Genomic DNA, 26,214 nt, shown 5'->3' on the forward strand with positions numbered 1-26,214 from the left:
AATTGCTAAAAGCCCTCTGTCTAGCCATGTGTTTGTCCCCACCTCCTGTGTTTGTCAGCAGTTAATAAACTTACTGATAAGGCTTCCCTGATGGCTCAGTGGTAAAGAACCCACCTGCCAGTGTAGGAGATGGGTTCGATGCCAGATCCAGGAAGATCCTACATTCTGTGAAGCACCTAGTTCTGTGTTCCACAACTATTGAGCCTATGTTCTAGAGCCTGGTAGCCACGACTGCTGAGCCCACGTGGCGCAACTGCTGAAGCCTGTACGCCCTAAAGCCTGTGCTCTGCAACGAGAAGCCACTGCAGTAAGAAGCCTGCACACTGCAGCTGGAGAGTAACCTCTATTCTCCGCAACCAGAGGAAAGCCTGCACAGCAACGAAACCCAGCACAGCCAAAAATAAATAAACTTACTGATAATATATATTGAAAGATTGTTTTATATGAAAGTTAAATATAAGTGGAACAAAGGTTTTATTTTTCTTGCTCCCTCTATTCTAGGAAGTATTTGAAAAGGAGCAGTCCATCTGTGCTGCAGAGGAACAGCCAGCAGACGATGGGGTAAAAACTTGAGTTTACCTATCTTTTCTGGTAAAAGAACTCTTTTGTTTAGTCCTCTGATTGGTTTATCTTGCTGTGGAGAATAATTCACTTTACTAAAACATTTTATTAGTTAAGCCATTTCCATCTAAAATTTACTATGACTGCCAAATGAAACTATTGCTACAATGTCTGAGTGTGTATGTGTGTTGTGATTTATAGCAGGGTGATACTAACAAGAACAAGACAAAAGGAGGATGGCAACAGAAGAGTAAAGGACCCAAGAAAACTGCTAAATCAAAAAAAAAGAAACCTTTAAAAAAAAAGCCTACACCTGTGCCCTTATCTCAACCAAAGCAACAGAAACAAAAACAGGCTAACGGAGTCGTTGGGAGTGTAAGTTTACTATCTTACGTAAAGACTATCATTATTATCATCTTTGTTGAGATCTGAAGTACACTAAAATGTTTAAATCTTATATGTACAGCTCCTGAAGTTTTATAAATGTATGTACCCATGATACCCAGATAAAGATATAAAACCCACCAGCACCCTAGAAGGCTCCCTGGTACCCTTCTCAGTCAGTGACCCCTCCGTCCCCCCCACTCCCTTCCCCACTATGCTGTTATTACCATAAATTAGTTTTGCCTATTCTTAAAATGCATGTAAATAGAGTCATTTGGCAGCTTTCATTCAACATTGTCTTTGACATTCTTCTGTATTATGTGTAGCAGCAAGTGTGTGTGTGTGTGTGTGTATGTGAGAGAGAGAGAGAGAGAGAGACTGAGAGATTCCATTATATGAATATACTACAATTTGTCCTGTGATTGGTAGACATACAGGTTTTTCTAGTTTTTGCCTATTACGAATAAAGGTGTTATGATTTGATACATGTCATTTTGTGGATATCCATTTTTCCTTGATATGTGCCTCTTAGTAAAATTGCTGGGTCATAAAATAGGTGTATGTCTAACTTGCTGAAAGAGCCCATTTTCTAAAGTTGTACCTTATTATGTTCCTACCAGCAAAATATGAGTCCAATTGTTCTACATTCTCACCAGTACTTGGTTTTACCAGTCTTTTATTTTAGCCACTGTAATGGATCTGTAGTTGGTATTTCTGTGTGTGGTCGTTTTTGTATTTACCTTATGACTAATAGTATTGAACAGCTTTTCACATGCCTACTGGCCATTTGGATATCCTCATTTATTTTTGGATTATTTGTCTTCAGACAGCTCTTAGGATTCTTTTATGTATTGTGGATAAGTGTTTCTTTTAACTCTAAATGGAGTTTTAGATGATTCTTTAATAAGTGTTTCATCAGTGTTTATGGTTAAGGGCTTTTGTGTCCTGTTTAAGATATCTGCCTATCCCAAGGACACAAGGAGAGGTAGATACTTTGTTTACTTCTATAAGTATTACTACAGTAATTTACTTGTTATATTTAGCTCTATGATGCATCTTTAATTTTTGTGAATAGTGTCAGATTGGGATTATGGGCCATTTATTTTAGCACCATTTATTGGAAAGCTCTCTGAATTGCAGTCATAATTTGTTGTAAAATGAGTTACTTTAACTGTATATGTGGAAATCTCTTTATGGGCTCTCCTTCCATTGATTATTTGTCTCTTTTTGTGCCAGTGCCACACTGTCTTAAATATTGTGGCTTGAAGTCTTAAAATGGAATAATGTAAGTCCTCAAACTCTTATTTTACTTCTTCAAAATTGTCTTGACTACTTTAGGTCACTTGCATTTTCAGCTAAAAATTTTAGAATAATTTTGACAATTTCCACCCCCAAAAAAGCTGCTGGCACTTAGACTGGTATTGTGTTTAATCTTTGGTGCAATATGGGGAGAATTCACAGATTAACAGTATTGGCTGTTTTTATTCATAATTATGCTTTATCTTTATTATCTCCCTTTTTCTCAGCAGTGTTTTGTGATTTCTCTTGGCAGAGAATGACACACCTTTCATTAGATTTACTCCTGTGTATTTGATGCTTTCTAGTTCTGTTGCAAACAGCATTAAAAAAAAGTTTATTCTTCAGTGTTTATTGCTGGTGTATAGAAATACAGTTGCCTTCTAAATATTTACCCTGTATCAAGGGTTCTTGATGAATTGACAATAATTGTAACAATTTTCAGATATGAAAAAAAGATTTTTTGGCTGCAATCCAAAAGTCTACAAATAATAAATGCTGGAAAGGGTGTGGAGAAAAGGGAACCCTCTTACACTGTTGGTGGGAATGCAAACTAGTACAGCCACTATGGAGAACAGTGTGGAGATTCCTTAAAACACTGGAAATAGAACTGCCTTATGATCCAGCAGTCCCACTGCTGGGCATACACACTGAGGAAACCAGAAGGGAAAGAGACACGTGTACCCCAATGTTCATTGCAGCACTGTTTATAATAGCCAGGACATGGAAGCAACCTAGATGTCCATCAGCAGATGAATGGATAAGAAAGCTGTGGTACATATACACAATGGAGTATTACTCAGCCATTAAAAAGAAAACATTTGAATCAGTTCTAATGAGGTGGATGAAACTGGAGCCTATTATACAGAGTGAAGTAAGCCAGAAGGAAAAACACCAATACAGTATACTAACGCATATATATGGAATTTAGAAAGATGGTAACAATAACCCTGTGTACGAGACAGCAAAAGAGACACTGATGTATAGAACAGTCTTATGGACTCTATGGGAGAGGGAGAGGGTGGGAAGATTTGGGAGAATGGCATTGAAACATGTAAAATATCATGTATGAAACGAGATGCCAGTCCAGGTTCGATGCACGATACTGAATGCTTGGGGCTAGTGCACTGGGATGACCCAGAGGGATGGTATGGGGAGGGAGGAGGGAGGAGGGTTCAGGATGGGGAGCACATGTATACCTGTGGCAGATTCATTTTGATATTTGGCAAAACTAATACAATTATGTAAAGTTTAAAAATAAAATAAAATTTAAAAAATAAATAAATAAATAAATAAAATCAAGAGCCAGAAAAAAAAAAAAAAGATTTTTTACATACACAATCATGCCATCTGGGTATGGAAACAGCTTTACTTTAATATTTATGCTATTTCATCCTTTTTGCCTTACTGGTACCAGCCAGAACTTGCAGTAGTTGATTTGAAGTGAAGATGGCAGTCACCTTGTCTTATTGGTCTCATGGAAAAAGCATACATTATTTCACCACTGAGTATGATGTCTAAACTGTTTATCTGGGTTTGATGATACTTTGTTTAGGATCCCTGTATCTATTTTTAGGAGAGGATATCAGTTTGTCATTCTTGTATTATTCTTGCCCGGTTTTGGATTACATTTATGCTGGCCTCATTAGTTAGAGATTACTCTCTTTTTCCTGGAAGGATGTGTAAGATTGGATTTGTTTCTTATTTGGAAGAAGTACATACAGAAGCCATCTGGGCTTGGAGTTTGAAAAAGAATTTAGTTAAAGAGTCTATTTCTTTAACATAGTCTACTTTTTTTCTCATATCAGTTTTAGTAAATTGTGTTTTTCAAGGACTTTGTCTATTTCCTCAAACTTGTCAAATTTATTGACAAAGTTATTCATAATATCCTTATTTTTGATGTCTCATAATATCCTTATTTTTGATGTCTTTTGGATCTGTAGTTATATATCTTTTATTCCTAATGTTGGTAATTTTATTGTCTCTTTTCCTTTATCAGTCTTGCCTCATTTATGAATTTTATTAATCTTTTTAAAGAACCAACATTTAATCTTGTTTGGGTTTCCCTTTTTCATATCTGCTTTCTCTTTAATTGATTTCTGATCTGTATTATTTGCTTCTGATTTCTTTGCATTTAACTTGCTGTTGTTTTTCTTGCTACTTGAAATGGACTATTTTGTCTGGGACATTGACTTTCCTTTCTGCATTATGCTATTAGTTATTGAAGATAATATTAAATTCCCAAAGCAGTTCTTTCCTATAAACTTCTCATTATATTGTATAAAATGTTATATAATTGATGTTTTTGAAAAATGAATCAGCTTACCATTGTCATAGTATATTTTGCAAATAGAAATAAAAATTTTTTTTTGTTTCATGAGCTATGAAGAATGAATAAAATAACTGACAAATAAGCAAATAAGTCAAACATTAAAGCTCCTCAGCCCAACTCCCATATATTTATATATAAGAATGTTCATAAAAATTTTTTTAAATTCTATATCAATAGTGAAATTGTAGTCTTGAGCCAGTTTAATTATAATGACCATAGATTAGTTTCAGGGACTCAGGATGTATTCACTGAAACATTCAGAACTTTTGTGGTTGCTTTTTCCTTTTAGGAAGCTGCAGTAAAGGAAGATGAAGAAGAAGTTTCTGACAAAGGCAGTGACTCTGAGGAAGAAGAAACCAACAGAGACTCTCAGAGTGAAAAAGATGATGGTAGTGACAGAGACTCTGATAGAGAGCAAGATGAAAAACAAAACAAGGATGATGAAGCAGTAAGACATAGGTTTAAATAACTGGAATTATACCTCTGATGATAGTTTTGGTTTTTGTTGTTGTTTTTGTTTTGCTTGCTTACTTTCTTTGCTTGTTTTAAACAGTACTGCTGCTAAGTCGCCTCGGTCATGTCCGACTCTGTGCGACCCCATGGACTGTAGCCTACCAGGCTCCTCTGTCCATGGGATTTCCTAGGCAAGAAGAGTACTGGAGTGGGATGCCATTGCCTTCTCCGTTTAAACAATATTAGTATATTTTATACTGTTGCATTACTTTCAGACAATGTTTTTGAGAGATGGTAGTTGTAATTATGAAGAAAAATTATTTCTGACAAGGACTGGAAATCCTAATTTTCTTAAATCTTATATTGTTAGAGTAAGACCTGGGTCTGAGGTGAACTTAGCTTGTTCTCCTAAGGCAATTTTTTGTGTTGGAGATAACTCTGGAAATATGAGGAAGGAAAGGTGGGTTATGAAATAGGTAGCAGTTACTTGGAAGAGGTTCTCAAAAATTCCAGGCAGTGTTTAGGGTAAAGAAACATTGCTGTGGGCTCTAACGTCAAGAGGTTGGTTAAGGGAAAAGCTAATATTTACAGAATGCCACCTTGTTTCAAGAGGTATGTAAGACGTTGAGAAAAAGGGGAAGTCACTGAGGGATTAAGATGGTAAGGGTATAGGGAATAGAAAAAATCTCATGGCATGGCATGAAGTTGCACATGACTTATGAGAAGGCTTCAGCAAAGAATATTTGGTGAACAAATAATGGCCCATAGATGCTCACTGCAGATGAACTGTAACTTGATCAGCCAACTTTTTTTTTTTTTTTAATGTTTGTGTTGTTCTTGACTGGGCCATGGTCTAAAAATAACTCCTGTGGTTTAGGAATTATAAAGAGATTCCCTGAATAGCCTCTGAAGCAAAAGCAGAGGCCGGAAAAAAAAGGGGCGGGGGAGGGCAAAAGATAAAAGTATAAGGAGATAAAGTACTTGCCTTTGGGATGGGAGAAAAATAAGGATGTCTGTTTTTAGCAGTTGCTGGCCCTTGAGTGTTTTCTGTACTTTGAGAATTAAGTTGGTTGCCATGAAATTAAAACCTATCAAAGAAATTATTGCCTCTCCCTTTCTTTGAGAAGGAGTTGACATATTTCTTTCTGATTATGGCTCAGTTGGTAGGAATCCTTCTGCAGTGCAGGAGACACAGTAGATCTCTGGGTTAGGAAGATCCCCTGCAGAAGGGCACGGCAACCCATTCCAGTATGCCTGCTTGGAGAATCCCATGGACAGAGGAGCCTGGCAGGCTGCAGTCCATGGGTCACAGGAAAGGTGAACACAACTGAACAACTAAACACAACATTCTTGCTTTGACAGAAAGTTGACATATTTCTTTGTGATTATATTAGGGTTAGTAGAGGTGACTTCGGAGAAGGCAATGGCACCCCACTCCAGTACTCTTGCCTGGAAAATCCCATGGGTGGAGGAGCCTGGTAGGCTGCAGTCCATGGGGTCGCTGAGGGTCGGACACGACTGAGCGACTTCACTTTCACTTTTCACTTCCATGCATTGGAGAAGGAAATGGCAACCCACTCCAGTGTTCTTGCCTGGAGAATCCCAGGAACGGGGAAGCCTGGTGGGCTGCCGTCTATGGGGTCGCACAGAGTCGGACACGACTGAAGTGACTTAGCAGCAGCAGCAGAGGTGACTTTGGGGTTTTGATAAACTGATTTCTTCAGATGACCAAAAATACATTCATTCAGTTGACAATTATACAAATAGCAAATACTAATAGGAATACAAAGCCAAATGTGAAACAGTTTCTGCTCTTGAATGATAGTAGCCTGAAGGGGAAGGCAGACTAGTGAATAAACATTATAGTACAAAAGAGACTATGCACATTGTGCAAGGGGCAGTGATGGCACAAAGACCGGTGTGATCAACTCAGCTCTGAGAGGATGGTCTGTGGGACCCAGGAGCTCGTACTTTAGGCTCCAGGTGCTCCTGAAAAAATAATGAGTGGGAATCTGCCAGGTAGAGAAAAAAGAAAGCAAAAATCCAAACAGGGTTTAAGAGTGAAGTAAGTCTAGCAGTTTGAAATGACTAGAATAAAAAGTGAAGAGAGGAAAGCAGTGACAGGAGACTGGAGAGACAGGCTCAGGTCAGGTCATGATTGGCAGTGTAGTTCATGCTAGGCAGGTTAGATTTGATTTATGAAAAGAAGCATTGGAAGTTTTGAGCAGGGAAGTGATTTGTGGGACTGAACTCTAGTATTTAGCATTGTCAGGAATGCCATCTGGAAGAAGATGGACACCCTTCAAAATGATAAAAAAAAAACATGCTTGATTTCCATTATTTCTAATTTTCACTTTACTAGGAGTGGCAAGAATTACAACAAAGTATTCAGCGAAAGGAGAGAGCACTACTGGAAACCAAATCAAAGATAACACATCCTGTCTATAGTCTTTACTTTCCTGAGGTGAGTTATTCATCCACAGCCTAGTGTTTTCCTTCCTCTAGTCAGATATTTCTTAGTTGCTCTTAATCCTTTCTGTAGTGTGAATTGACTCTTATCCTCTCTGTAGCGTGTACTGACTCAGATGCGCTGAATGTGTTTTCTCGATATGTCACATTTTTGAAGCATATATTTCAGTATGCATTACTTTGAGTAAATGAGTTGTATAAAAGGAGAATTGTCAACTTTTTGAGTACCTTGTTGTTGTCCTGGGCTTCTCTCTCTCCTGTGCCTGGATTTCTGAGGGTTGTACTTACTGATGATTTCTCATTTGCAGTTCAGGCAGTCTTAATCAGACAAATGCATATTTTGCCTCTGACTTTGTGTGGCTTTTGTGAGTCTCACACTTGTCTCTTACTTCTACCATGTTTTGAATAGGATGAAAATGTTCTTAAATTCTGCTAATGGATTTTTTTCTGGGGGTCCTATACTGGCCATCTGGAGACACTAGACTTGTTCTGATAATTGCCCTGATCCATGGGAAAAAGGCAAGCCCAGGCCTGAGGGACCCACTAAGTTGAGTAAGAGCTGATCCCCAAGCTCCAGGCTGATCATTTCGATATTCTTTGTTCCCTTGTGCTTGTTTACTTTGTGGTTGTGGCCTGTTGAGCTTTCTATCTCTTTGATAGGCTGTTTGTCTTTCAGATGAATTTGAGATCAATTTGAGATCTTGACATATTGCTTTTGCAGACAGTTCTCTGTGGCTAGAGGTCAAGGACTATTGCCTTTTAGTTCAGGGAAGCAGTTCCACAGACTGCTTCACAGCTTTGCCACAGAACCTTCTGCTCACCACTTGTGTTTGGCGGGTGATTTCATGTATCAATATGCTTTCTGCTCTAGAATGTCAATCTATAGTTGCTGGGGGCTGCTGAAGGCAAGTTCCTATTACTAGTAATTTGGCTCTCCTAATAAATGAGTGGCTATGCACAGACTTTTGTTTTTTGACTTGGAGAGCAGTCAGCCCAAGATTCCATCTTACTGTGCACGCTGATCTTCTGGCATGTCCTGAGCTATAGCCCATCTGTTAGGGGCTTTTCGCCCATTGCAGTATAGTCTGCCAACACCAAGGCTCCTGAAATCAAGCGAATAAATTTCATTCATTGATTGGTTTTAAAAGTACCATGGGATGCTGTAAGCTGCATAATTTGTACCCTTATAATAGACAGCTTCATTTTAGACCATGCTTAGTTAATAGGCAAAGCATTCATTTACTCCCTTAGAACATTTTAGCAGTGAAAGTGCCTTCTTGTAATTTTATCTGCATGGTAAAACATCTCAAAGTGCTGTTTATCAGATAGACTTTATTTGGGATTTTCCTAACTTCCTACCTGTTTACCTTCTCATTTACCTACCTATCCACCACACTAACCACTTATAGTACTCAAAGTTTTATGTTCATAATTGACTTAAATGTTATTAAAACTCATATATTTAACAAAAATGGTTGGGAATCCCACGCAACAAAAAACCAGTTTTGTTTAAAGTGCAAATAACTCATGGTAGAGACTCTTTTCTGCTTTAACTATGTGCATCAAGAGAATCTGGGTGCAATGCCATAGGTTGACAATCACTAGCTTCTTAATGTTTATTTTTCTTAAATGAATCTGATTTTAATCAAATAGATTTGGGGCAGTGGGAGGCATTCTCTAAATAGAGATAAAGAATAAATGCACATTCTTGAACATGTATGTTCTAGTAATGATTCTGAAAATGAAATGTCAGACTGCTTAAAGATAGAAATGTTTACCTCATTTCATTAATAATCATTACTTTTAAAATTGTTATTGAAATATAGTTGACATACATTGTGTTAGTTTTAGGTATACCATCTAGTAGTTTGATATTTGCACACATTATGAGATGATCACCACAGTAAGTCTGGTGACTGTTCCCATACAGAGTTACTATAATATTATTGATCATCTTCCTTATGCTGTACATTACATCCCATGACTTATTTATTAATATAGCTGGAGGTTTGTACTTCCATGTCTCCTTCATTATTTCTCCTGCCACTTCCACCCCTCTCGCATATTTGTTCTGTATCTATGAGCCTGTTTTCATCTTATTTTGTTTCATTTTTTAGATTCTACAAATAAGCAAGATCGTGGTATTTTGTCTTTCTCCGACTTCACTTAGCATGATATCCTCTAGGTCCATCCATGTTGTTTCTGATGTCAAGATTTTGATTTCTTATGGCTTGAGTAATATTCCATTGTTTATATGTACCTTCTTTGTCTGTTCATCCATCAGTGGACACTTCAGTTGCTTGCATATTTTGAATATTGTAAATAATGATGGAATGAATTGATGTGCACATATCTTTTCAAATTAGTGTCTGCTTTTTTTCCTTGGGATAAATTGCTAGAAGTAAAATTGCTGAATCATATGGTAGTTGTAATTTTTTTTTTTTTTTTTTTTTTTTTTTTTTTTTTTTTTTTTTTTTTTTCTTTTTTACTGAAAGAGAGAGAGAGAGAAAGAAAGAAAGAGAGAAAGAAAGACACGGGGACCCAAGCTCTGATGGAGCAAGGGTGCTTTATTAGCAGAAATGTAGGCTTATATATCTTTAGTAAGACGATTACTCAGCTATTACACAGGATGAAATTTTATCAATAGCCACGATATGGATAGTCTAATACATACAAGGTTGCTGACGCTGAAAAGAGTCACTGAAGGGAGTTACTAAAAGGAATCCAAGCAGATACCCTTTCCCATGACCTCAGTCCTGAGAACTGCGTGCAGCTCTACTCATTCTCAGAATAGGAACTGATAAGGAACAGAGAATCCTTGAGAAATAGAAAACGGCATGCAGGAATCCTCCTGTTAAATGTTCCCTGGCAGTTCTAATTCTGTGAAAAATACTGTTGGTAGCTTCAATCTATTGAATCTATAGATTGCTTTGGGTATATACTCATTTTCACTATATTGATTCTTCTGATCCATGAACATGGTACGTTTCTCCATCTATTTGTGTCACCTTTGATTTCTTTCATCACTATTTTATAGTTTTCTATATATATATTTTTTGAGGATCTTCCATACTGTTTTCCAGAGTGGTTATATTGATGTAACTGTAATTTTATTGGACTCTGTGTCCTAGGCATTTTAACAGGGTTTTTTTTTTTTTTGTATTATCTCACTTTATCTTCACAACACAACTTGAGGTAAGCATTCATCACTTAACAGAGAAAAAGGGTGAGGTTTCAAGGAGTGAAATAATTGGGTCTGGATGACTTTGAAATAGACATTGGCAGACTACTTGCCTGCAGACAAATCTGCCTCCCAGCTTGTTTTATAAATGAAGTATTATTGTAAATGAAGTTTTATTGGAACAGAGCCACACTCATTCTTTCTGTAATACAATGGCAGAGTTGAGTACTTACTGCAGAGTTGAGTAGTTATAGCAGACTCTTTGGCCCTCTAAGTCTGTGGGTTCTGCATCTGCAAATGTGGCGGGCCAACTATACCACGACATTTTATGTAACAGACTTGCGCATTCGTGAATTTTGGTATTCTGGAGGTGGAGTGATCCTGGAATCGATCTCCTGTGAGTACAACAGTACTCCACTTTGAGTCTGTTGTGTTTCTGCCCATTTTGTGTGTGCAAAACACACGTAGAAAGACATGTGTATACAAACTATACCTTTTGTTGTAGTCCTAACCCTTGGATTAAGCAGAAGTTGAGTTAGTCATCCACTTATGATTTGTTATCCTGTTTATTAATGTTACATTGCCTTGTAGTTTAAGGCATTTAAACAAAAGCTTTTAGTTGAGCTTAGTGTACCATTATTGGGAAGATAATAAACTGTATTTTAATGTCTTAAGATCGAAATAAAATAGAAAGCACAAGTGATTTTGGCTTAGGGACATTTTTCCTATGAAACTATTTTCAGTAAAAAGTTATTTTTTAAAACTTTTCTTGGATAATTGAGACTCTAGTGTTGCTTTGGTTAATTGGATACAATTTATTTTACTTTTAGGTCTAAAACTTTTTTTAAGTCATTTTAGAAAGGTATCTTCCCTATCCCATTCTTAAACAGTGGCTGCAAAGTAGATGAATGAATAAAAAGTTACTGATCTGTGCTGTGATGCAGTGGTGGTTGCTGACCACACTGAAGTTTGGCGCTCCCAGACTGGTCTTCTATTTTTTTTTTTTTCCCTAGATTTTTGTCTCCTGTCAATGTTTCCTGCTGTCATTGTGCACTCTGGTGACAATTTCTTTACTCAGCCTTTTTTATGCTCCTAATCTTTTATGTAGTACAACTGAAAATGCTGAGCTTATTGAAATGGTATACCGTAAATGGTACAAATAGATTCTTAGAATCTGAGATGCTGTCTTATAAGTAACATGTTTTAATGTATTGATTTCTGATATTGTTACCATTTAAGTCCCTTCCACTCCTGCTTTCTGCCTTTTGCTTATTACTAGGTAAGATTACTAAAATTATTTGCTAGATGAATTCGTGATAGCTTATACTGTTTTATTTTTTAGCATATCTTTTATCATTTAAGGTTAATCAGGAGTTTTTAAAATACAGAGGTTCATCAGTAGGGTTTAAGGGGCCATTTGAAACCCCAAAATTACATACAAAATTCTTTTGTTGGAGAGTGGCTCTAAGAACAATTTATTCATTCAGTAAATGTTTATTGACATCTATTTTGTACCAACCATGGTGTCTGTGCTGGGGATACAGCAGTGGCTAAAGGGCAATACAGTTGACCCTCTGCATCTGTGGGTTTTGCATCCATAGATTTGATCACCTGTGGATTGAAAATGTTGGGGGTGGATTCCAGACAGTCTAAAAAGGCAAACTTGAATTTGCTGGGTATTGGCATAGCAATTACATTGTATTAGATATTATAAGTAATCTAATCTAGAGGCTAGATAAGGTGTACAGGAGTATGTGCATAGGTTATATGCAAGTACTGCACCAATTTATGTAAGAGATTCCAGCATTCATGGATTTTGGTATCCGCATTGTGGGGGTGAAAGGGGAGCTTGTCTGGAATCAGTCCCCCTCAGCTACCAAGGAGTAACCATACCCCTAAAATGAGATAAGGCAAAACTGTATTTCTGTAATTCTTTCTGGCTATTTATACTCTTCTCTTTTTTTCTTTGCAGGAAAAGCAAGAATGGTGGTGGCTTTATATCGCAGATAGGAAGGAACAGACATTAATATCTATGCCATATCATGTGTGTACACTAAAAGATACGGAAGAGGTAAGTATCCAACAACATTATTTAGATATAGAAAACAGTATAGAAATCCATTTATCATATATGGCTTATTGCATTTTATTGAAAACACATTTTATAACTGTTCTCTGACAGCTTTTGGAGGGAGCTCATTGGAAATTTATAGAGTATTAAATTGAGGTAGACAACTTGGTGGTCTTTTAAAACCTTGTTCTCAGCTATTAGTTTTCACTAATACTTGCCTTACCATATCTCCAGAATTTAGTTATGTTTTACAAACGCTTGTGAGTTTTATCCTCGTTGGATTGGTGCTCAGAAATTATGGTTTGTATCCTCATTGAATTAGTGCTTTTGTGTTAAAAACAAATGTAAGTACTAGTGGTTCATTTTTTAAAGTGGAATTTTTTATTTTATTGGATTGTCCACTGTCAGTGACATCATTTAAATAACATTGTGATGAACATATTTTGACCTTGGATTTCCTTGTTTTTCTTCTTGATTTTTTTACGTTACTATTTGAGAAAGAAGGTTCTGTCTACCTGGACTGGGTGGACAAGAGCAAAGCTTTTGAATTTCAAGAGAGTTCTATAATGATGATTTTTTAAATCCCAAAAGTTTTTTCCTACCTTTGTAACCAAGTAGTAAATGTTTAAAGTAGTTTATTGTTGTTTGACACTTAGCGATAGTGCCAACTTATGGGTATCTCTTTCTCAGAGTAATTTTAACATTTTTTAAAATTTAAATTTTACCCATTTTTGAATGGATAATTCATTTGCCTAGTTAGTGTTTCAGAAGATATACCGAAGTGCACACACTGAAATGTATCTTGTATTCCTGTCTCTCAGTCACCCATTCCACTTCCTGGAAACCATCGATATTACCAAATTTTTATGTATTTTTCATGTGATATTGTAGTAAAGTACAAGCGTATACATAGGTATATTCTTCCCAGTTTTGCACAAAAAGTAGCATACATCATGTTCTGCACCTTACCTTTTTCTCTGTGATAAAACTTGGAATTTGTACCATATAATACAGAAAAAAGCTTCATTGTTTGTTTTTACAGCTGCCTGATATTCTTTTGTGTGGAAGTTTATTTATTCAGTGCTCAGCTCTTTAGTGGACTTACAAGGTGTTTCTTGTCTTTTGCTGCAATGAATAACCTCATATCATTCAAACACATCTATAGGATAAATTCGTAGAGGTAGAATTAATGAATTAGAGGCTCTGTACATTGTAATTTTGATAGATATTGTTAAATGTTTATTTCTCCATAGGGAGAAAGAATGGTCAAGTGTAGTATGTTCATTGCCTCTCAGTTTGTGAGATATAGAAAAATGTTGCAGGCATATTATCGTGCCCCCATAGACCATTCATCCATGGTTTTGACCTCTTTCTTTTTCTCTGTGACACCAGCTGAGTGTCCTGTGGTTTAACTCAGTGCTGACACTATTTCCCCAGACAGCTCAGATTAAGGTTCAGTCCCAGAGGACTGCTGTTGCCCCGCTGTCCATCTTTAGATGCCAGTTGCAAGTCCCAGGTTGTCAGCTGTAATTCTGATCAACTGGCTGTAAATCATGGTTTCCACGATCCCTTCCTTGGGTTCAGTAATTTGCCAGAATGACTCAAAAACTCAGGGTAACATATTTACCAGTTTATTATGAAAATAGTATGATGAAGTAGATGAATATCCAGATGAAAGAGATATATAGGGCAAGGTATATGGGAAGGGATGTCGAGCTTCCATGCTCTTTCTGAGCAATCCGCTCTCCCAGCACTTCTGCATGTTCACCAGTTTGAAAGCTCCCTGAACCCCTTATTTTGGTATTTTTATGGAGGCTTTATCACATAGGCATAATTGATCATTAACTCAGTTTTCAGCCTCTCTGGAGAATAGGGGGTAGGACTAAAAGTTCCAGGCTTCTACTCATGGCTTGGGCTTTCTGGTGACTGGTCCTCATCTAGGAGACCAAGAATTGCCTCATTAGAAGAGAACTCATTCTTACCATCCAGGAAATTCCAAGGGATTTGTTAGCTCAGTGTCAGGAACCAGACCCAAAGACCAAATTTTACAACAGAAGATGCTCCTTATGTGCTCTTGTCACTTCGGAATTACAGGGATTTGAGAAGCTCTGTGCCTGTGATTGAGGGCAGAGACACATATATATATGTGTGTGATGAATGTATTTTCTGTTCTCTCAACATTTGTTCTAGAAATAAGAAAATTTGGCAAGAACTATTCCTGTTTGGTGAAGTCTGTTTTAGTTCAACATTTCGTTTATTTTACTTTTATACACAGCTTCATTTCTTCAAGTTATCAAGATAGAACTTGGTTGCTTTAAATATGTTTTCTTGAATTCTGGAGATAGAAATTAACCCCATCAATTCTGCCTATTTTTATTTCCTTTTTACATAGTATATATATGACACAAATGTCATATATGTAAATACATTTGTTGTCATTAGAACTTTTGTAACATGTTTTAGGACCTCTTCTGTCATCTGAGTAAGCATTGGCTATTAAATACTCTCTGGTCTAAATAGGAGGGAGCTATTGTTTCTTCCACTCTTTAAAATACAGATTTTAAGTTCTGATTTATCTTCTAGGTAGAACTGAAGTTTCCTGCACCAGGCAAGCCTGGAAATTATCAATATACAGTGTTCCTGAGATCAGACTCCTATATGGGTTTGGATCAGATTAAACCACTGAAGGTAAGAATAATGACTATTCTGTAAATATGGTGATCCCTAGAAATTGTCATACTGAGTGAAGTAAGTCAGACACAGAAGAACAAATATCATATGACATTGTTTATATATGCACACTTAAAAAACTACAAATGAACTTATTTACAAAACAGAAATAGAGTCACAGATGTAGAAAACAAACTTATGGTTACTGGGGTGATAAAAGTGAGGGGGCAGGGATAAATTGGGAGATTGGGATTGATCATATGTATAGTACTATATATATAAAACAGATAGCTAATAAGAACATGCTGTATAGCATAGGGAACTCTACTCAATACTCTGTAATGCCCATATGGGAAAATAATCTTAAAAAAAAAAAGTGGATTTACGTATATGTATAACTGATTCTTTTTGCTATACACCGTGTCAATCAGCTATATTCTAATAATAACGTTTCTTTGAAAATGAATTTTTTTTAAAATTTATGGTGGGTATGGATTTGCATTATTATACTTGTGTGGGAAATAAAAGTTACCACTTCCTCCTTTTTGACAAATTTTCAAATACCTGAGAAGGAAGGAAGAAGAGAGATACACAGAGAAAAAGAGTGAATCAAACCACGCAAAAAAATTTTTTATACATTTTTGAAGTAATAAAGGGAACTTAAAAAAATAAGGTTATCTATTTGAATAAGTGTATTACATCTTAGGGAAGCAGTTCTAGTTTTGAAATGTAGAATAACAGGGAAAGAGATCCTGTCATACTTTAACATAATACACTTGATGGACTGCTCTCAATAATAAACTTGTTTTAAAGGAGTATGATGATTTAGAACCTTGAGTATAACTTACCAGTGTGATAGGTTGCAAAGAGTTGGACACGACTGAGCAACTGAACTGAACTGAACTGAAAGTATGCCATACCTTTATAGGGCCTCACCAGATGGTTTCTGTTTTCTTTAGAAAGACACATGTATTTCATTTTAGAGTATACACTTGTGTGAGTATCATTTGAAGCACATTCTCTTGGATGTTACCATTTCACTTGTGAAAGTAAAAGGAGTGAAGTTGCTTAGTCATGTCCATTTCTTTTCGACCCTGTGGACTGTGTCCATGGGATTTTCCAGGCAGGAGTACTGGAGTGGGTTGCCATTTCCTTCTCCAGGGGATCTTCCCGACCCAGGGATCGAACCTGGGTCTCCCACATTGTAGGCAGACCCTTAACCATCAGGGAAGTCTCTTAAGCTTTTTATAAAAGGCATGCTATTGTGTTAGAGAGATTGTGCTGAAGAAGTATTGCGCTGTGTACTGGGACTCAACTGAAAGGAGCCAGCAAAGGCATGGCTTTTTTTCCCCATGAGGGCGCTGTATTTCTTTCCATTGGCTATAGGATGTTAACTTCATGAGTAGTCTGGAGGCTGTAAATACCTCTTTGGAAGTCACACTTGAACTTTTTTTCCATCCACAGAAGACTTATTAAGAACAGTGTTCCTGCTCAAGAGTCAGAATTATTCATCTTTCATGCTGCAGAATAAATAGTATATAGCGCCTGTAAAATCATACTATTAAACTACACTAGAAACTTAACTATACTAACATGTTACTAGATTCATGTTTTTATTTTGTGGATGAGTGTTCTTAAATATGTTAAATTTAGAGTTAAAAGATGTAATCTTTTCAAGTGCTGCTGTCAAAGAAAACCTTTTCTGTACCAGATATTTCTTCCATTATTCCTCCTCAGATTTCTAATGTCTGCATTTAATTCTTTTTTCTAGTTGGAAGTTCATGAGGCTAAGCCTGTGCCAGAAAATCACCCACAGTGGGATACAGCAATAGAGGGGGATGAAGACCAGGAGGACAGCGAGGGCTTTGAAGACAGCTTTGAGGAAGAGGAAGAAGAGGAGGAAGATGATGACTAAGCAGGGACCACAATATTTGCACATATTTGCAAATTTTTGCTGTTTTGGAAGTGTATAATAAACCAAAAGCAGTGCAGAACTGACGTTGAGGGAAGTGTTCCTAGAAATGGGTGTGTTACCGAGGCAGTGGTGGTGCCTTGGTACAGTCTGAAAGATGCTTAAGGTTTGTGAAAGCTTTCAGGTATGGGATGGTGCATTTATTTCATCTGCAAATGATAATAAACCCTTTGTTATAACTGTCCGGAAGTGTGGGCTATGTATTATCTGATCATCTGTGGTCCCAGTAAAAGTAAAGGTACATGAAAAACAATCTATAAATGAGTGACCTTTCTTTGTTTAGCTTTAGTTTTAACATTAAAGTATGTGTGATAAACACCACAAATGTTTTAAGTAACATCTGCTCAAGTTTTAATGTCTTAATAAGCTCTATTATTCATTTACTGACATGTTGCAGTGATATAAGACTATTTATAACAGCTCCATTCATAGCTTTAAACATTTTATTTTTGCCTGTCTTGGTCATAAGTTGGCATTCTGCCACATTCCACATAATCTAGAGGGCTACATTTTGGGATTTTCCTTTTCTTAATTGCCCAGAGTTACCAGAAAGATTATAAAAATGGCTTTTAATGGCTTAAAACATTTTTAAGCCTCTATTTTAGCAGATCAATGCAAGATCTAATTCTTTTTATAAGCTATAGATCTAAAAATGATTGTGGGACCATACGTTCTCTGATGTTGGTGATTGTGTTACTAAACCTTTTTAAAAAGGTCACTATAAAAGCTGAAAGACATTGTTAGCTTTTAATCTACCTGACTCTGTCAGAAGCCTTTTAAGGTAAAATATAACATGCAAAGGAGGCGTTTTTTTGTATTCATTTTGGACTCCTGTCAATAAAATAGAAGTTTGACTCATTTTATGTTTGTAATGGTGTGTGTCTTTTTACTCCCAGAAAGGGATATAATAGGAGAACTCATTCTTTTATTTTTCAACTAAAAATTTAGTGATACTGTCCATGACTGCTAAAGTGACTGCTGTTTCTGTATACTATAGAAAAACCTGTGATTGAGGGGAACTTCCCAATCTTATACTCTCACACAGTACAGCCTGCAAGGATCATGCTTACAAGGAGTAGAAATGTGTACATGATGAATTGAGGTAAAATGAATATTTTTGTTACTAAATATGGAGGAAACATAAGTTTATATTATAGTACTTATGGTAATAATCCTCCCCTATCAAAATCTCCATAGATCCAAGTGCTGTCAGAATAATAATTTGTGGCCTTGTTTATTTAAAAGGTTGCCACTTCCCATGCAGAACTACCACTGGTATTTTGTTACTGCAGTAGTTGGAAATAAAATTTGAAACTGACCAAAGCATGAATTATTATTTTTTTTTCTTGGTTCTAAATTTGGGATGTAGTATTTCCTATAATATGGTCAAAGCAGATTTTTTTCTCTGGAGCCTCCATTGTCTGTTTTTGTTTTAAAGGTGTTAGTGAGACCCTTCCTTGGCAAGCAGGAGTACCACTGATTTGTTTGTGAGGATTTGTTTCATTTTGTAAGTAGAGGGTAGGTTTAATTTTCAGGTGAGGTTTTGCTGGGAAGCTGCTGGTCACCTAAGTGAGGTGGAAGGGAGCAAGCCAGCCAGTAGCGTCCAGGGAAAGGAGAGGTTAGAGAAAACTCAGGCGGTGTGAAAATGAGCAAATGAAACGGTGTCGCTACACAGTCCTGGCTTTCTTGAAAGACACTTTTGCAGAAAAGTACTTACTCTAGTGGCTGTTTTGTCTTAAAGAGGTTTTATAAGTTATTCAAACAACTGGCTTTCTCATTAAGACAAGAGGATGATTTCACAACCTAGTAACTCACCACAATGCTTAAAAAAAGCCAGCATCACCTTATTGGGAAATCCTACAGGTCTGTGTTGCTTTGCCATTTGTGTGATATATCTGTACTTCACAACCAGTAACACATTTTCCTGTAATGAGTACTTTCAGTAAGCTCTTTCCATATTGCCGTAGTGAAATGACTGAGCTTTCATTTTATCATTCTCTTCTCTCCAGCGAGTCTCTGAACTCTGCATCCCTTCTTTCCTTCTCTTGAGATATAGTAACTAATTTACCCTTGTGTGCATTTAATCAAATGGGACTTTCATTAAGTGTAGTTTCAATTTGGTCCCATCAAACACTGACATTTTGTCAACAGAACAGATGAACATACAGATGAAAACCATCAGTGTGTGTATGCAAAGTGAAAGTGTTTTTTTAATGAAATTAAGCCACTTAAATTGTGTAGTATTTTTATCTTTTTGAATTGGTGAAGTACCTATTAAAAGGTACTCCTCCAGAGGAGACCATCAGTGAAAGTCTTTCAGTTAAAAATTTTTGTTGCACAACTTGAAGCTCTATGTGCATATCTCAATCTCAAAGTCAGGTGTTCATATCCTTTAAAAATTATAAAACATTTTTTGTGAATTTTTTTTAAATTAAGGAGTACTTGGAATAAGGTTTTCTGTGTAGAACATAACTGTGTTCTCTTTATCCCAATTTGCACTGCGTGCTGGAGAAGGATGAGCCTGTCTTGCCACAGGGCTCCCCCGTGAGGGGGGAAGCTCAAGTCCTGGGTAGAAGCAGAGCAGGTGGACCAATGGCCTGATGTGGGAAAAGGGAGCAAGGGTGTGAAGGAATGTAAAGAGGCTCTGAGCGTGTTATTCCTGACCACAACATTTATCCAGTCATTTGCTTCAGCCAAGCAAAGATGGATACTGGAGTGGTCTTTAGCAACAATTGTAATTCCACATCTCACATATTTTTTGAAGAGTTGTTCATTGTTCACCACCTGTTTACTGAATTTCAATGTGTCCAGGTCTGTGATCAGACACTGGGGCTATTTAAAAAAAAGAATTTGTGTTCTTATGGCTCACAGGTATTAAGGCAGGCAAATAAATGTATGGCAATCTATTTTAATCCATTTGCATTCTAATGGTCATTGTTTGGAATGCGTTTTTTTGTTTGTTTTTCCACTGTAGGCAGAGGAGTTTTTTTTTTAGGTGCTAGCTATTTGTTGGTTTTGAATGTTTCTTTAAAGCTTTTCCTCCCCAAATATTAAACTTTACAGACTCCCCAGTGTAATCTGCTCTATGATAACTGAGACAGCTATCCTATAGTGTGACATTTTACCAGCTGTGCAGTGATTAGTCCAATTATGTCTTAAAAAGTTAGCATAAAGCATCTTCACATTTAAACTTGATGCTCAGGCTATTTTGCAAAACTTAAAAAAGCTGTGATCTTGTACATTTTTCTGTAACTAGCTAAAAATTCAGATCTAGCAATCATTGGCATGCTTTAGGGCTGTGGTTTTAGCTGGGGATGTGTACCTCCCAGGAGTATGCAGTAATCAGTCTATTGGGAAAATGTTAAAGTGGTTGTTTGTATTTAATCTCAACCTTTTAAATTTCTATTTTTGTGTGTTTTATAATGTACATAATATATTGTACAATTGTACACTATAATTTATAAATAAATACATTTATTGGCATATTAGACATTTTTTTCTGATTTCAATGCTTGATCAAATATTTGGATATGCTGCCTTAAAGTGTTGCTGTAGTGCTGTTTAAAGTGTTGGTATAGTGCCATTTAAGCAGAAATGAAGGTTTGGGGTTTTAGTACTTACCATTTGAGTTCACAAGATGATGCTCCTTTGCTAGAGTCAAAGGGTCAGCATTCACTGTGTAGCAAAGTGGTTATTTTCTGCGGTGGAACTGAGTAGGTATGGTGACTGTTAATAGATGAGCAGAGGGTTCTAAGCAGCTGTTGTCCACAGAATGAACGTGGAACGGCTGAGGGCAGAAGTGCTAGGTGCGGCTGCCAGGGACTTCAGCAAAGTCTGCAGCTCTGTTAGTGGTCCCTGCAGTCAGTGGCTGCTGCAAATTGCAGGTGAGTATGAGAAGGGCTGTCCACTCTTTAGCACTAGATGGTCCAGCACTGACCTGTCAGGCTTGGTATGCAAAGGGAGCTGTGTACCTTTTACCTTCGTGAACACCTGAAGTTTACTTTTTAAAATCTGCATAACTGCTGCAGTGGATACCACTTTGTTGTTAAGTTGCCAAGTCGTGTCCTCGTCTTTGAGACCCCATGGTCTGTCACTTGCCAGGCTCCTCTCTCCATGGGATTTTCCAGGTAAGAATACTGGAGAGGGTTGCCTTTTCCTTCTCCAGGGGATCTTCCTGACCCAAGTATAAAACCCATGTCTCCTGCATTGGCTGGAGGATTCTGTACCACTGAGCCACCTGGGAAACCCCTGGATACCACAAAGGGTATGAGCAAATTTCAGAAAACTTTAAACCACTTTCCTGTAGTTGCTAGCTTGGTTCCGGTAGAGGGCGATAGGGCTACAATTTTCTTTAGCAAAAGAGTGGTTTAGTTTGTGAGACAACCAAAATTGAAGACATGCTGTGTAATTTATTTCTGTCATCACCTTCTAGGCTTACCTCCTTCCCCCTTAGTGTTTTACTTCTTATATATGTCTTTTAATATATTAAACTTCTTGGTTTTCTGGCTTGATCCATTGAGCCCCTTTGTAGCAAACTCCAGAAGACAATCCACATTTATTAATTGTGCTATAATTGTATCAGATTGTTTGCCTGAGAGAAGTGGGAAGGCAGGTAGGACAAAGAAATCCTTTTATTGTACGAAATTGGTTTTGGGATGGCAAGTGTCAAAAACCATGAAAGGGTCTGACTGTGCAAGCTAACACTCTGTGCAGTGTCATAGATGTTGGAAGAAGACAGGAGACCCCCAAGTCAGAGGCATCGCAGACAGCTTCCTGTTGCCTAGTTACTCTCTGTCCCCCCTAGTTCCGACATAGAGGGACAGGTAGACGCTCTACAGCCCCACCTGGGGCCGACGTAGAGCAACCCAGGTGGACGCTGCATGTGCTGAGGAATTCTGAGCTCAAGAAACCTCTCTCACGTGTATTGCAAGCATAGCTCCCCAAGAGGGAGGTACTCTTTCTTCCAAGGCTGTTCCTTAGGCAAACATAAAAGGATAGTTTGGAACAAAAGCAGTGTGCCTCTGCTCACAAGGTTTGTAGAAACATGAGATAGCTATAGAAAATTGTCTCTCAAAAGTTGGAATTCAAAATATATAGTATCTGTATTTACAAAGACATGAGCTTCCCCAGTGGTTCAACAGGTAAAGAATCTGCTTGCAATAAAGGAGACACAAGAGACTTGGGTTTGATCCCTGGGTCGGGAAGATTCCCTGGAGGAGGGGATGGCAACCCACTCCAGTATTCTTGCCTGGAGAATCCTCTGGACAGAGGAGCCTGGCGGGCTACAATCCATGGAGTCGCAGAGTCAGACATGACTGAAGTGACTGAGCACATGGGGTACTTATTTTCAAACAGAATGAGTTCTATTTAGTGAAAATTAGGACCAGTGAGCGGAGAAGGCGATGGCACCCCACTCCAGTACTCTTGCCTGGAAAATCCCATGGATGGAGCAGCCTGGTGGGCTGCAGTCCATGGGGTCGTGAAGAGTCAAACACGACTGAGCGACTTCACTTTGACTTTTCACTTTCATGCATTGGAGAAGGAAATGGTAACCCACTCCAGTGTTCTTGCCTGGAGAATCCCAGGGACGGGGGAACCTGGTAGGCTGCCGTTTCTGGGATCTCACAGAGTTGGACACGACTGAAGTGACTTAGCAGCAGCAGCAGCAGGACCAGTGAGACCGTCCTCCTTGACAATAAACCTCCCACAAATGTTTTATTGTCAAAGATAATTTTATGTTACAGTTGACAGTTTACTTATGTGTGCCAACTAAAAAAAGGTCCAAAATTTTCCAAATTGAATCCAGAGCAGTGTGACAGTGGAAAAACAGGTGTCTAAAAATGAACAACTATAGTTGTTATATATTGTAACCATAAAATCTTTTGATAATTGCCTCTGTGCCTTTCCCCAAAACCTCAAACTAAAACATGTCCTTCGCCGACACCCATCCACCTTCTCTCCTAAATCACACTCTTCCCAACAAACTGAACTTGTGCCTCCAAGTGAGTCTGGATCCTTGTAGAACAGCTGCCAGTCCTTTTTTGTAAGATGCTACCCAAGTCCAAGAAGTCTTCGGAACATCTTTGATTGAAATAATCGAGAGACCTCTGAAATATTTTTCTGAACAGTTGTGCTGGCATCTGATCATCCTTTGAAAGAATATTTATTTTTTTCCTGTGAAAAGTATTTAGAGATGATGCAAATAAATTTAGAGGGTAGTCACATTTGCTGATTTTGATGAAAAATTAAGCATGTGACTAAAATTCAATGAGTGACTTTTTTAAAAATCATGATTTTTATTTAAAGTGCACTGAGGACTCCCAAGGAGACATTCAGTAATATTACAGGGTAAGTATACACACACACACCCACACACACAGAAGTCGCTCAGTCTTGTCCGACGCTTTGCGACCCCATGGATTATAGCCCACCAGGCTCCTCGGGAGGGATTGGGGGCAAGAGGAGAAGGGGACGACAGAGGATGAGATGGCTGGATGGCATCACTGACTTGATGGACGTGAGTCTGGGTGAACTCCGGGAGTTGGTGATGGACAGGGAGGCCTGGCGTGCTGTGATTCTTGGGGTCACAAAGAGTCGGACACGACTGAGCGACTGATCTGATCTGATCTGATCTGAGGCTCCTCGGTCCATGGGATTTTCCAGGCATGAATACTGGAGTGGGTTGCCGTTTCCTTCTCCAACAGGGTAAGTATAGCCTCCCTCATTTTTAGGAATTAATCCACATCTATATATATCTTTGTGGAATTAGTCTACTTTATAATCGCATCCACAGTGTCTCCAGCTTTTAAATTTCTTGATTCTCTGCCACTTTTCTCGTGACTCCAGGTGCCGACTATCCTGTACATCAACTTTTCAAATTTTTCCAGGAGCCTACAGTTCCTCTTTTTGACATGACAACACATATATGAGTGAGAGAGAGAAAGGGGAACACTGAGAGAGGTGCCCCCAGTTGAAGGGAAGTAGGGCCTCCCTTCCAAGTATCAGAGTTGCAACTCTTCCCACCACCAAGTCCGCATTCAGAACTCCACAGTTCCTTCACCATCCTGAGAAGATACTGCTCCATCTACCCCACCCCGCTCCCCAAGTGCTGATCTGGGTCTATTATCATGGAAATTATAAGGATTAATGTGATTTTCAGCAGGGTGCTCTTGAGAATTGGAAATGAAACTAGTGTTATGACTCATAGCATTATTTCTTTATACACTGAGCCCCCACATCTTTCAAGTCTTCTGACTTAATGACAGGATATCACTTTGAGTGTCAGGAATGACACCTTAGGAGCAGCACATTTCAGATGAGCTTAGGTTTGAATTTTGAGTAGAATCATGACTGTTTCAGTGTATTGAAATAATAATTTTTAGAATGAGAAAAAAAAAAACAACTCATCTCCCTTGGTGTGATTTGTAAAGTTTTCTTTGCATTTAGTACCAGGTACTTACAGTCTGATTGAACCAAGTGCCTGCCCACACCTCCCCTCCCTCAACCCCCTCCACAGCCTAATAAAAGAGCCCGGGATATAGGTATGGAAGCAAAATCCATAGATTTTAGTCTTGGCGCTACCTCCATCGGGTGGCATTACAGTGGGGAGTTAATGAGAGCATGAGTGTACATGCCAAGGCCCTGGGAGGCTCCCTGTCCCCAGCTCTGATTCGGAGTAAGTCGTACTCCCATCTGCGCCCACAGAGGGCAGGGGATTGACCTGAGGGAGAGACAAGGAAACGAAGATGCGGGTAAGAGAAGTGACCCGTCACAGTTGGTGACAGACCTGGAGCTGCTTCCAATAGCAGGGCGAGACCCAAAGCCCACCACTGCCTGGGCTCCTCCAAGGGCTGCAAGTGCAGGTACCTGAGGTAGAGGGGAGCAGCAGAGGATGTGCGAACAGTGGACTGTGGTTTACAGTTCTGGGTGCCTGGGATGCAAAGAGAGCAACACAAGAAAAAATCAGACAAAGATCCCTGGGGACATTCTAGAAGAGGAGAAAGAAAGGACAATAAACAAAATTTATACAGTATCACTGAAGGTGATAGGGCTTCCCAGGTGGCTTAGTGGTAAAGAATCTGTGGCCAATGCAGGACACTCAGGAGGCTCCCATTCAATCCCTGGGTCGGGAAGATCCTCTGGAGAAGGGAATGGCAACCCATTCCAGTATCCTTGCCTGGAGAATCCCCATGGACAGAGGAGCCTGGCAGGCTATAGTCCATGGGGTCACAAAGAGTTGGACATGACTGAGCATGCACGCACACATTGATGGTGATAAGAGTGATGGGGAAAAGAAAGTAGAGAAAAGCAAAGCAGGCAGATGGAAAACAGGTTTTAATTTTTATGGTCAAGACGGGTCTCATCTCAAAGCTGACATTTGGGCCAAGGAGTGAAGAAGTTAGCCTGCAGATGTTTGGGTGAAGAGCGTTCTAGTCAGAGGGCAAAGCGGACACACAGGCTGTAAGACAGAAGCAGCTGCAAGCGTGGGGAGCAGCAAGGGGACATCAAAGTGGCTGGAGCAGAGCCAGGGGAGAACAGCAGGAGAGGAGCTGAGAGAGACGAGGAAGGTCAAGGGTGCAGCAGGAAAGGCCCTGAAGGTTGTTTAAGGACTGTGGTTTCTGCTCTGAGTGAAGAAAGAGCCACTGCTGGGTTTTGAACACAGGAATGACAGGATCTGGCTTCTGTCTTCAAAGGATTCCTCTGGCTATTGTGTTTTAAAAAAAAACCAAGTGAAGGAGAGAGGGGTTGAAGTAAGACTACCAGTTAGAAGGTTACTGAAGAATTCTCCCTGGAATTTTTACATGTGTTATGAGGCAATGGGTAAT

General features: G+C 38.5%; 1 protein-coding gene across 1 annotated transcript in view; it reads left to right on the forward strand.

Moving 5' to 3' along the window:
- SEC63 (SEC63 homolog (S. cerevisiae)) overlaps positions 1-20,879 on the forward strand; it is a 70,905-nt gene extending 50,026 nt beyond the window's left edge. The window contains exons 16-22 of the mRNA XM_010856697.1: positions 502-561; positions 763-936; positions 4,863-5,021; positions 7,389-7,490; positions 12,649-12,747; positions 15,331-15,435; positions 17,189-20,879. Coding sequence (XP_010854999.1) covers positions 502-561; positions 763-936; positions 4,863-5,021; positions 7,389-7,490; positions 12,649-12,747; positions 15,331-15,435; positions 17,189-17,332 — 843 coding nt within the window. The 3' untranslated portion in view covers positions 17,333-20,879. The remainder of the gene's footprint in view (positions 1-501; positions 562-762; positions 937-4,862; positions 5,022-7,388; positions 7,491-12,648; positions 12,748-15,330; positions 15,436-17,188) is intronic.
- The last annotated feature ends 5,335 nt before the right edge of the window (positions 20,880-26,214 follow it).

The sequence above is a fragment of the Bison bison genome, unplaced genomic scaffold (assembly GCF_000754665.1).
Source record: "Bison bison bison isolate TAMUID 2011002044 unplaced genomic scaffold, Bison_UMD1.0 scf7180017864373, whole genome shotgun sequence".
In the NCBI taxonomy this organism is placed as follows: Eukaryota; Metazoa; Chordata; class Mammalia; order Artiodactyla; family Bovidae; genus Bison; species Bison bison.